The sequence below is a fragment of the Typopeltis vanoorti genome, unplaced genomic scaffold (genome assembly GCF_054136105.1).
Source record: "Typopeltis vanoorti isolate ZY-2024b unplaced genomic scaffold, IOZ_Tvanoo_1.0 HiC_scaffold_24, whole genome shotgun sequence".
NCBI classification, from domain to species: Eukaryota; Metazoa; Arthropoda; class Arachnida; order Uropygi; family Thelyphonidae; genus Typopeltis; species Typopeltis vanoorti.
The window spans coordinates 2379546-2393548 of NW_028328064.1; the positions used below are offsets into that span (position 1 = coordinate 2379546).

The 14003-nt window shown below is 30.3% G+C and overlaps 1 protein-coding gene across 4 annotated transcripts in view; it reads right to left on the minus strand.

Moving 5' to 3' along the window:
* LOC150092171 (ETS homologous factor-like) overlaps positions 1–14003 on the minus strand; it is a 69676-nt gene that overhangs the window by 13190 nt on the left and 42483 nt on the right. For all 4 annotated transcript variants that reach the window (XM_090415227.1, XM_090415226.1, XM_090415228.1 and 1 more), the window contains exon 3: positions 846–1002. In XM_090415227.1, coding sequence (XP_090271353.1) covers positions 846–1002 — 157 coding nt within the window. The remainder of the gene's footprint in view (positions 1–845; positions 1003–14003) is intronic.

Here is a 14003-nt window from a genome sequence, read left to right on the forward strand (position 1 = left end):
GTATATGGTCAATTAACATAGCTGTGTTATCTTGATCGATGAATGGTGTTTGTTTTCGAAAAATCCAAAATTACACGTAATAGAAATTTTTGAAACATTTTAACTATTAACATATTGCATAATAATTAGAAAACGAAATATAAAGAGATTTAGTAAAAATACTTAAATAATAAACGCTATCTAATGTTTTTTTATATATATTTTTTTCTTTGCCGTTATCATTAAACGATGACTGCAGTAATACAACGAGGGAAAATTGAGTTAAAAACTGATTGGCTAATAAGGTGTAAACATTTACAGATGCAATTATTTATTATGAATAATGAAATCAACTAATAAATTAAAAAAATAATTAATTAAAAATATTTTCACTATGTAGATGCTATATTTGTCTTAATATACATTCATTTGTTTGATTATATTTTTGTTTTAGCTTATAAATATTTTAAAATATTTATAATTATATTTTATAATTTTAATATGTTAATTTATAATGAATTAATAGACCAAAGGAATATGAAACATTTAACAGAAACAGAATAGATGGCTTAAATTTATGAAGAAGAAGAGAATTCTTTAAAATTTTGAAAATATGTATTTTTTTTATTTCGTTAAAAATACACATTGTATACTTAGAAAAATCAATGAATGGAATTACTTAAAGAGATGAAATATGATTATTTAAACACAATGAAAGAATTAGGGGGGGGGGATAATCCATTAACACATATTTTTTTTTAAACTGTATTAGAATGTATGTACGACACAGAAAATGCGAAAGTAATGAATTTGAAGGTATACCGAGAATATTTGCTGTTCAGAAGTGCAGAGAATTAGTTACTCACCTTCCGTCGCGAAGCCATTCTGGAAAAGCGGGTCAAGGACAGTAGGAATTGCGTAAGACACTGGTGGCGTGGAATAGCCTATAGGCTGCAGATTATGGTAGGAGACGTCCTTCTTGGAATTGTTTGTGTCGTAGAATGGATCGTCCATATAGACGTACTGTAAGACAAAATACAATAACATATAAAATGCCATTTATAGTTTAAATTGAGCAACAGTTCTCTAAAAAAAAAATGCACAGAACGAGCACCTGTTTACTATTAGTAACTGCAGTAACATTTCCGTACCAATAATGTTGTTAAAATGTTTTAAATTAAATTTTATAGCTAGGCCTATATATTGGGGGTAGAGGAATGCTCCTATACATAAGCGTTGCATAAAATTGAATTTACAGCATTTTTAATAACCCGGAATATAAATAACAGATATCGAAACAGATCATTGCTTAACTCAGTAAAAATATTTGTCTAACAAAAAAATAAATAAATAAATAAATAAAAATAAATAATAATAAATAAATAAAAATAAAATACAATAAAACGAAATTATTAATATTTGAACTAAGGCGAGGGCCAGCTCGCACGATTTTATTTATACTTCCGAATGAGAACAACAAAAGCGGATGTTCTTCAAACCATCGAGAGGCCGTCACAGATGAATTGTTTTTGGTGGCTGTGTGGTTGTTAAGCCTAATGAAGCTAGTTTGCAAAAGAATCTAGATGGGATTTTAAATCAAACTTTTTATGTAGAGGAGAAGCGTAGTTGACCCTAACAATATAATCAATGTATTCATTACATATTTTCGGCTTTGATGACGTGTATGTACCTGATGGTATGACAACGGTGCCAAATTACAAAAGGTAATATTTCTTTTCAAATAACCCATGATATTTAAATATCTTCACCTAGAACAAAATATAATTCAGTGCATTTTGCGATCAAAATTTTAATTATCGTATTAGATAAATGTCCTATTGTCCTACATCTTTAAGGAGTACCAACTTGGAATACGTATTTGCATCACAATCAAACTTTTCTGGACTATACTCACAATACTCACAAGATGCGGAAATGTGAATCGAAGTGGCAAATTCGGCTTTATCATGGTAAGAATCTCTACTGTTACTTTATGAATAATTTTGCTAATAGGCAGAAAGCTCAAATCTTTCGTTACACTCTCAACAATATATCAAAGAACCCCACAGATCGAATATTTAACTTTCTTAATGTTTTTTTTTTTTTTTCATATTATTTCGTTAGTGCACGAGCATAGAAAAAAAGCCTACAAAATCAAAACTGCTCTCTTGACTTTAAAGTTACTAAACTAAAACTTATTTACAACACCTTAGCTGAAAGAATACGTCACCTTTTTGGCTTTTGTTTATTGGATTAATATGACAACCGATAATTTTAAGCGATACAAAACAGGCACACCAAAGTAGAACTGAAATGGTATTTAGGTCAGGGTAATTAACCGTATTTTTCTAAACATAAATAACCAGATTTTCACAGCGGTGTCCATGACTGTAATAAATTACAAGTTAGCATTTTCCCTTAGGGCAATCTCTGGAATATTAATATTTCACCCCTCTTAAAACCATCATGTATATATAACATAACACGAATTTGTCATTAAGTCTATATAATCGGGTATATTTAAAATGGACGAAATTTGATGTGAACTCTTACTGGCTCATTACAATCTATTAGCGATACCATTATAGATTTTTGGCACTGTACCAATTATATGCAAATGTCGGGTTTTTTTGTGTTTTTTTAAATAAATGTATGCGTATGATTGGATGCCAAAAAACATACAGAAATAAAAAGATTTGCTGCCTTCACTTATATAGAAGTAATCATTCGTAGACAACCCAACTAACCACCATCTGTGGATCTACTATTTGACGAATGTCCAAGTATTTCAATGTCACAAACCTGTTACTTGTATTCCCCCCTCTGCGCATAATTAGTGGGAATAAAAGATTACTGTCAAATTAATAAAGCATTGATGTTTATCTTCTTTCTTTTTCGTAGAATGAATGTTGTAAATGGCGAAACATTTTTTTATTTTCCCGAAATTAAAAACACCCAGCGTATTATAAGTGGGTATTAACCACACAAGAATGAGATAGTGAAGCTAGTGGGTGAATTGAATAGTCAACTTTCGATGATAATTTCTTTTAAATCCCGGCTGCATTTCTTAGAATCCAATAAAAGCTGAACGTTTGCACACTAACAACAACATCTTTTCGTTTTCTTAGCAGATAATCAGTCCTATGAATGCGAAATTTGCTTCCTTGAAAAGCGAGACTCCTCAGCAATTATTCACGTGATCAACCATGTGGACAATTGGAGCTTCGGGTAGAAATAAAAAAAGCTACAGAAATCTGAAGATAAATGCAAGCAACCCGCTATCAAGTGGGTACAATATTGATAAAACGAAGTAAACCAAGTACCAATGTCATTGTTTGAATAACTCCGTTGGTAATCTCTAGTAGATATGCTAAGAACATAAAAAGTATTATTTTTGTTAGGTTTATCAAAGTAAATATAATGAAACAACTATAAATCAAAGATAATACATTATTTCTTTATAGAGTTCAATATTCTCTAAATTTAATTTACACAGTATTTTAAAAATTGAATATTTTACTTCATAAGATATTCACAAGCATGATCAGAGCTTTATAGCCCAATTGACTATAAGGATTTCATGGTAGGATAGTAGTTTCCAATCGGTAGAGCGTGTCCACTAGAGGGCGGGTTACAATCAATGAATCCATTCCCAGAAAACATATTTAATTTAATATTTAATAATATAATTTTGCTCTATAGTAAAAATGCTGTTAGTTCTCCACACTACTCAAGATTTCAAAACAGTTAAGTAGACTTAAATCTCTCTCTCTCTCTGTTTTAATTCAAAATTTATCATTTATTTTGAAATTTAGAGAAAATTATTTTGAGAAGACAGATTTAAAGCTTTGATTTCATTTATTTATTTATTTTTATAAGAATAATTAATATGTGAATTAAATCAAGATTGAGAAATACTAGCTTGGTGTGTAAACAAGCAGTTAAATGTTTTCTGTTTTTAATATGCTCTGTTTTAATAAGGAAAATTCAAGTACCTTAAGATAGATAATATTTATCAGCATTACATTTGTTTTTATTTCTTAACGCAAGATAAACTAATCAAATATAAATGTCAACCTTTTAGCAAAAAATCTGATAAACTTAATATTATCAAAGTTCAAATTAATCGTAGCAGTTGTCATTTCCCCCCTCTTCATATAGTACAGTATATAAAGTCCAAAATATAACAAAGTAATAAAAGCCAATTTAAAAAAAATGTGTGCGTGCGTGTGTGGCCATACCACAAAGTTCTCATAACTCGATAATTACAATACTGTTTGCTGTTGGGCAGGAGCTGGGTCCGAATTCCATACAGGATGCAAAGGAATCTTTTATAAGGGATTTTTAAGTGAAGATGAATCATGCAGTCTCTCAGATTTTTCATCTGCAAACCAACCAGAAAATCATACGTAATTACAAGACATAATACAGTGGCCTCATACCAGAATAATCAGGACTCACTAACAATAATATTATATAGTTAAGAAAACACACAAAAGTTGATTGAAAAGGAGTTGTTGGTTGTGGTTGGAGAGAGAGAGAGAATGACTAGAAAACCTTTGTGGAATTCATAAATGCATCCTTAGGGAATGTAAATATCCTCTCAGACAGAAGAACAAGTAATGCACGGACAGATGTCTCACGGGGCGATGGAATTCATCTCCTATCTAGATAATCCCAAACATCCATAAGCACTTCGAGATTCAAACCCGTAGTCTGTTGTTTGGAAAGTGGATACACTAACCAGTCTTAATCCACTTTATTATTAGAGTGGATTAAGTGACCAATCTTCAATGTCAATATAATCATGTCGGAAGATGACATTAAAGTTATGAGCATTGTTTCATGTGGTTTAGCTTTGATTCGATAGCTGTCGTGAATAAAATTCTCAGTACGAGGCATCATCACATTCTAGTCGGTTCTGCTTTATCTGCATTGATTATTAGTACAATTCCCTTTGTGCTGTCACTCGTGATTTGAGTGCAATACTATGTACAAATCTGCTTTATCCTACAGAGTTTCGACCTCAATTCTATAGAACACATCAACGAGAAGTGAAGAATCAAACCAGTCCAATATGACCATGTTCTATAAAACTTGTCATTACTTTGAGAAGAATGATACAAGGTAGTGGTGGTGGTCTGATGCTGTATACAATTTTGCTTTTTATAGACGATATCCTGATTTTTTTTTTAAAATACCAGTACATGTTGAAGGATAGTGTATATTGTTTATATTGTTGCTCATGCATTTGTGTTTGTTGTGTTTTTTTATCGATTTAGCTCATTATAATGCAAGCGTGTACTGTTAAAACACACGCATCACAGCATAGCAGTAAAATGTAAATATATTAGTTAGATAAAATAAAATACAAAACACTTTTTCTATAAATAAGTAAATTGAAATATAATAAGTAAAAATAAATAGGATTTCATTTTGTTAAAAAATATTATTAAATATTATTAAATTATATAGTCAAATAGACACCGTTAATTATCTACAATCTCTATAATATATATAGCGATGGAACTACTGTTATTTATTATATTATATATTATATATATATATATTATATATATAGGGGCCGAGAAATTTGAAAAAGCCATAGACTAATCAAAAGTCCTTTTTAGGACTTCCAAGGTAACAAATGGCGATGCTGTAGCCAATGAAGTTTTAACTGAGGCTTGGCTATTGCCGTTACCCAGCCATGACTAAAGCTTTTTAGCTCAACAACACTCCATCCACACAGATTTACTTCATTCAGATGACGGGATAAAGAGTCAAGGACTCAGTCCATCTCCCAGTTCTATTAAGAACTTATTTATTATATTATATAATAATATATATATTATATTATATTATATTATTGTGGAACAGTTTTGTAGGATTTTGATCATTCCGTATAAATTATTTTAAATAAGCTTATTAAATAATTTCTTCGAACAATCCGAAAATGTTTAAAAATCATTTTGTTACTTAGATGTAACCAAACTAATTTAATGAGATACGATATATTATGTTCTTTAATATAAAATGAAAAAAAGTGTGTATTGCATTAAGAATAATCGAATATCCCTTCTTATCTGGGGTTTTCGTAAATCCTAGTGTTCTCACGAGACTCTGGGGGGAAGGGGGAGGCAGACAAAAGTTCTTCAACAGAAATATATATTTGCATCTAGAACACTAATAAAAATATGAGGTTTATTTAAAAAAAAACAAGAACTTAATCCATCTTATTTATTGTTCTTATGAATAATTAATTATAAATAAAGCAGCACGTAAAGCGTTCTTTTCCCTAATCATTATATTATCCATAATACTATTGGCTAAAATTGTACCGTCTGTTCTGTAAGATTTCACTCATTTATATGCATGTGAAAGATGAAATTATCGTTCAAATATCAATTGATTTATTGTTTTTAATACTTAAATAGGGACTGCAAATTCTGTTAATTCGAAAGAACCTACAACCATTAACGTCACATTTCTATTTTAGAGAAAATAAGTAATCTGATCTTTTTGTGAACGTATCCTTTCCGAATCAAAGAATGAGTCGTTACCGGTATTAAAAGCACACCCTATGTAACACACGGAGTACATTGTCCATTAAGGCCTAATGGCCGTTATTTGAGGTTTAAATTACAACTAAAAATTATGAAGGAAAAAAATAACTTCTCTTATTACGCATTTATAAAAACGTTTGAAAGACATTGCAGGCATTTCAACAATAACTTCTTGTTTAATAATACGATATATATATTTGACGCAACGAATTTACTTGGCTATATTATATTAAGAAATTTAATAACTGGAAGCCGAGAGATACCAAAACAGAAGAAAAACTAGATATTATTTGAATGCACAACTAGTTTCATTTTATTAGAAAACTTCATTGGCTGCATAACATGAAAAGAAATACTAAAATATACGTTACAAGAGAACAACAGCTATAAATTAACTTGCAAATGTATGGTTGATATTTAAAGGCGTTCTGGATGACATAGTATTGTTGGGCACGTTCACGCGGACATGATCTCGTGTACGTCAAAGCTGGATAGCCGAAGAGTGACAATCAGATATTATAGGTTATAGTTAAGGTTAGGATTAAGATGGACTGGATCGAGGACAATTTCTGTTGATTCCACAATTCTTTTCTCCAATTGATCGTGGCATCAAAAATGTTTACTGATTTCTTCCAGATCTCTAGATGAATGACAGAATCATCCTCATTAGGGCGAGCAGAATTAAGAAATTGATTAGATAGTGCCCTAGTTCTGTAATATGTAATGTCTCTCATATGTTCTTCAATATGCAACTTGGTAGATTTCTCCATCTGATCAAAATAGGGCACAATGCAGTTAAACGATAAACTCATGGATACTTTAGGCTGTCACGTTTCAGTTTAGGTGTATCGAGTAAGGAACAGAGTTTGAAAAACAGGAGTTTTTTTTTTTTTTTTTTTTTTTGTATTTCTCCTTTCATGTTATGCACCCGATGAAGATTTCTAAGAAGACGAAACTAATTGTGCATTTAAATGGACAATAGTTTTATATGGCTGATTATTCCCGAAGAAACAAACAAAAAATATTCTTATTACTTCAGCGGCATAATTAGTTTCGTCCTTCTATCAAAACTTCAGGTACAATTATACAGAAAAAAAAAAAAAAAACATTTTTAAAGAAACACAAGCATACAGTAAAAAAATGCGGCAACTGATACCCTAAAAAGAAAAAGAAAAAAAAAACGACAACAAGAAATTACGTTGTTTGAAACTACTCTGGATCTATTGGCACGCTCAACGTGCCAATAGATCCATTATATCTGAGAGATACCGCGACCTCCGATGTCAGTATAGTATTGGTTTAGTTGTTGTTTTTTCTTTGTTTCTTTATTCAGTAATTTCTAGATGGTAACTGAAAATAAGTAAACCATCATGTATTATATTTGCAGTGTTTTTTTATTTTATTTTTAAGTTTTATCTCATTTTAGCACATACTAGTAATGAATGTATCTCTCAGATACATGCGATCTACGCTGCAATTTTTTCGACCTAAACCTCTGCAGGGTTAAGTTTCATTTCACTGAATTCTTTTTGAAATTATGAGCCAAGAAATTTTCTACTAAATAAAGTACAGTAGTCTTAGACCAGTCCATGAAGCAGTTGCTTGATGTCACATGACCAATTAAGCCGGGCTTCTTTTTCCTTTAAGATGCAGGTTAAGTTAAGGTTATGGTAGTCTGCATATTTTATGTAATCTCCTATTATATATATATTTTTTTTTTTTATTTTATTATTTTTTTATTTTTATTATCTTTTTTTATTTTTAAATTTTGCATAGTTCAGTGTGCTCAAAAAAAAAAAAAAAAAAAAAAACTGTCCTCAAGCCACTATAGTCCTCTAACAACGAGATTTTTTTCCCGCAGATTTGAGCAGCCAGGTTTTTGAAATATATCACTTTCTGGATTTTGTTATTGTATTTACGTTTGATATTTAGCACAATAATAAACTGCTTTTTAGATATTTTAGTTAACAAGACGCCAGACGGGCTTCGAGAAATGTATCAAAAACCTACTCCTACCATATGCTATCTTACTTTCCTCATCCTTCTATCCAAAACTGATATCCCCAAAAAGCCGTATATAATGTTTAATACATAAGAGCTGCCGAATTCACTGATATTACTTTCTCGCTCTAACATATCTTGGTAGCGATCTCTCTCTCTCTCTCTCTCTCTCTCTCTCACACACACACACACACACACACACACACACACACACACACACACACACACACACACACACACACACACACACACACACGGAAGGGAACATCGGATCATATATTTGACTGCTCGATATCATATTTGGTTTCTCTGTCAGGGACAAATGGGAATTATTTTGTGAGCCATTATGTTTAACTCTCACTTTAATCGTGGATTTGTGTTTCATCATAACTATGAGACTACTTGAAAAGACTTCATCGAAATATCTGAGCCATTTAGCAGTTAGAATAGCTGAGTTTTAAAACAGCCTGCTTCAGGAAATCGTAACTCTTTCTTTCATTTGTGTGTGATAGTACCCTGTTGTATACAAATAATAGTACGCACATGCTTATGGAGGTTTAGATATCTAAAGGGAAGGTTCTTGACAAGTGTTTTAATATTAGAAACCAAAATCTAAGAATATCGCCAATATTCAAACAATCTGTCAAGCTTGACGCATATATATTAGCCTCCTAAAAGTACCTAAGTGGAAACCCTACTCATCTTTATCAATGAAAAAAAAAAACAAATAGACAGTATATTAAAAAAAATAAAAGAAATCTGAAAATAACTTTAGTACATCTTTCCTCGTGACATAGCGTACCGTTTCCTATCCCTTTGGCAACCAGCCAATGGGTATTCGTATTTGTTCAAGAACATAACTTCAGTATGCTTAGCGGTACACCAGAGCTAAGGACACTAACCAATAAACCTGATAGTTTCCATCGATTCACAATAAATCACATTGGTGACAACCCCTAGATGTATATTACCAGCTGCATCCTCTACAAGTCGGATTGACTCCCACACACCGATGCTTTTGTTATTTATCGTAATTTAGTGCTCCAAATGTTGAAATCAAAATAACTTATTCTGTTATTTGTGATGACACAGCCTTTTATCATCCTATGTGTTCGTGTCATGTATAAAAGAATAGACGAAACCAGAACCTAGAAGAAAGTAAATAATTCCTTGTATTTTATGGATGGCAAACGCATTTTAGTGACTCCATAAAGGACCATGTCCTGTCAGAAGTAAAATCATGATTGAAAATAAAAATTTAGAACAAATTAACTGCTTCAAGTACCTTGAATGCGTTATATCATGTACAAAAGAAGCTTACATTGATATCAAATTTTCCGACTCTTTTAAAGATAACAGGAATGATCAATAATATTTTCAGACCCTAACCAAATTCAAAAGTATTCACGAATAAAAGTTCATAAAATTGTGGGTAAAACCTCGTCTACTCTATGGAAGTTGAATTATGGACCATAAAAAACTGCAGAAGAAATGAAATTCCCACGAAAATAGCAGGCTGTACTCACTTAGGGGGGGGGGAGTGCACAGATATACGTAAAGAACTAAAAACAGACTCAGTATTGAACAAGATATACTTCCATGCCGAAAGAATGGACAGATATATGAACAAAGATAGATCAATGCTACCCAGTTGAAGGACGTAGATTGAAGTCATGACAACCAAGGAAAAGATGGAATGAGAGAATAGGCCAGTGGGTTAAAATCCCTGAAAAGATGATGATAAAGGTAACTGAGCGATTCTGTGCAGTTGAAACTAACCGTCGGTTTCATAATCCCTACTGCCTTAGGCATGGGATTTTCTGTGTATTTATTTATTATTTAGCGTATCATGATAGGAAGATTCGTGAGATCATATGCTAAAGGCAGATACGAGATTGTAGCAACATATCGCCACTGATTGTAATTTAATTTTGGGTGTATTCTACAAATTGGGTGTATTCTTTTTTCCATTTTTGTCTCTTTTTAGTTAAAAATGCCTTTAGAAAGGAGGATCATTCGCAATGATTTGAGTCCTGCTTTTTCTTCCAGACGCATTCGAGTCTACTTAGCAAAATAATTTTCATTTAGATAAATATAATTGAATCTCAGTATTTAATTTTAAAAATTATCAAATAATAATAATAATAATGAACACCGATACCTTCAAAAAGAATAATTAAACATAGTATTTCACAAAAACAAATAAATAAATAAAATATATTTATTATCTTTATTTATTTAAAATTATTTATTTAGGTAGCCTTTTATTTATTTATTTTTGTAAAATAAATAATTAAAAGGCTATGTTTTTTGTTGTTTTTTTATAAAATTTATTTTATTATAAAGCAAAGCCTGACAAATAATTAAAAGAAACTTCGTGATAATATAAATATTAATGAGGTTTTAATATATCTAATCCGTTGTTATCTCAGAATAAAACTAGTCATCGCTTTTGAGGAAAAAAAACAAAAAAAACTTTTGACAACTCAAGGACATGATGCCCAGGTGACATGAATTAATTAAATAATCATTATTTATTATCGCTAGTTATCACTGTATTTACTTCCTCTCTAAGTGTGAAAACAAAATTTGCCCTATTACTAAAAGAAATTAAAATATTAATTACCTAATTGAGAAATACATCAGCACCTTATTTCATTAGTAGCATAAGATAAACACAACTGAATCTAATGTCATTTTTTTTTTTTCTTTAATCGAACTTCGCAATCTAGGTATTTAAAATTCGCTTTTGAAACTTTGTATATGTATTCTCAGAAATTCGCTCGATTGATACTGTTCTTTTCACTTTTAATGAAATATCAAATGACATAAACTGCAGAAAATTATAACAATCTCCAAAAGTTTTATCCGGAATTAAAAGGAAATTTTATCCTTTTATTTATATATATATATATATATATATATATATATATATATATATATATATATATATATATATATATATATTACATGCTTTGGAAAAAATTGCACATCTATTACGATTAAAAGAAGTAACACTGCAAAGAAATAACAAAGCGTCATGATGTTCTGTCATAGTATATATCATAACCAACAGATAATGATGCTTAGATTTTTTTTTTCGGTGCTTTTCACAAGTACTAAATTATGTACCATGATCACTAACTGTTGGATAACGTGATATTAAAACAAACAAAATATACATGGATACGTGATGAGATATTCTTGTTGCATATTTATTCCAAAAGATCGTGACTTGATTGTTTCTAATATTCTAAAGGGAAAACCTAATTTAGTCCGTCTTATCTGGGTAATAAAGCTCCTTTTGCAACATTTTGAATAAGTTATATTAACCTTTGTTAAAATAACTTATTTAATTTGCATTCTATAGCCGAGATTTAACTTAAGTTTTCAGGACTAAATATTTTTAAGTTTTTTTTTTTTTTCATTAAAACTGGTGGGATTTGATCCAATACTGAAATGACACAAAACATTTTAGTAAAGATGCAAATACCAAGCGTCAAATCTATCTGGCCAGAACTGAGTTTTTATTGCGTACAGACGGACAAAAAGACAAACATATCAGTACTTTTTAGTAAGTACTGATTTCTGCTTATCCTGTAGAAACTGAAACATATGAATGCTGATGATGTATTGATACACTCAATTCAAAATCGTCAAGCACAATTAATTTGTAATGTATTTAAGTTTCGTCATGCCCATAGATACCAGTAGCGTAATTTGATATTTAATGGCATCATGAAAAATAATATATTTGCTTGATAGTCCATATCCTGTTTCTAGGTAATAAGTTTGAAGCATATAATATTGTAAATAACAGGAAAAATCTTCAATAAATTTTCTTAAAATAAAAAAAGAAAATTGTCAGCACAATTTTATGCCAGATTACGAAAACACGTTTCCTTCTCCATCTTTATTTTAATTACTTTCCTTTAGTTTAATCTTTTAAATCCTTTTATATGATTCACATAAAAGATTTCAAAATAGAAAAAAATATAAAGAAGGATTCAATGTTATTCTATTATATCTGATGTAATATTTGTTACGAGGAGAAAAGTACGATATCTAGAAATCCTTAAAGATTATTTTATAAAAAACAGAGAGAGAGAGAGAGATCCATAGTTTATTTTGACAGAAGTAAGTGAGTGAATCTACGACAGCTTATTGTAGATGCACTTACCTAACAATGCAACATAGCCAATAAAGATCAATGAGATTTCGAATGCTGTACAACAATTTTCTGAAGGTCAGTTAACTGGTTTTTCTCTTGCAAACCACCAGGGAAAATACCCTCACAATTAAAAAAAAAAAAAAAAAAAAGAATTACTCGCCTTGGTTGTTTTGTGTATTACCAAAAACCACAACCGCTTCGTTGTGAACGAGGACTATTTCTTATCTGTGCAAGAGCGCAACTGTAAAGTGCGGATAACTACACCAGCTGACGATATTAACTCTACACGTGAACATTTTTCCGATCTACGACATGTGACATCCGCAGCCCATCGCTTCCCGGTCGGAATCAGCATATAGTTCTTGTCTCTCTTCCGGCAAACTAACATTTTATTTTTATTTTTTTTTTAATGTTTATTATATTTGTTATTCGGAATATTTTTCGATAAACAATAGAATGATAGCGAAATGTTCTTCAGCACTTTAAATTCCTGTACAACGATATCAATATAATTAATTATAAATAATTTAAAAATAAATAAATAAGATAATCAAATTACTTAATTAAAACAAAATAAATCAATGAAATAAAAAACCTGATTTACTATTGATTCTTTTGTTTCCATGGAAACACGGAACAAATACGTCACGCTTGATTATTTCGACAACAAATAACGTTTTCTTTTGAATTACACACACACACACACACACACATATATATAGAACACTTTTTCTACTAATTAAATAATAGTATTTTATATGCTTCGAGTAATATGATCTTCAATACATTTACAAATTCTCCAATGTATGCCTCTAATGTAAGTCTGATTTATTGTCCAAAAACCTTCGAGCTTGTTAAGTAGAAAATGATCGGACTGTTTTCCAACTTTAATATAATTTTAACCAGAAAGATTTACCGTTCTATGAAAACAAAAGTTTTACTTATTTTAATCTCTTTTTGTTAGAGTTTAACTAGAAAATATTTTTAGTAGAAATTGCCTTGCCCTAGCATTATCACCGAATATTCCTTTTTATTCAGCAAGCACACTCGCAGAAATACGATCGTAAAATAATAATAAATAAATAAACAAGATGTTCTTCCAGTGTAGTGAAAGTATTTAATCAAATATATGATGTTTCATGTTGTTTCCGTCCATGAATGGTTGTAATTCTATAGTATCATATATTAGTAGGATGGGCAGGCTAAGGATATTTTTCTAAGGGCAGGCTAAGGATATATATATATATATATATATATATATATATATATATATATATATATATATATTA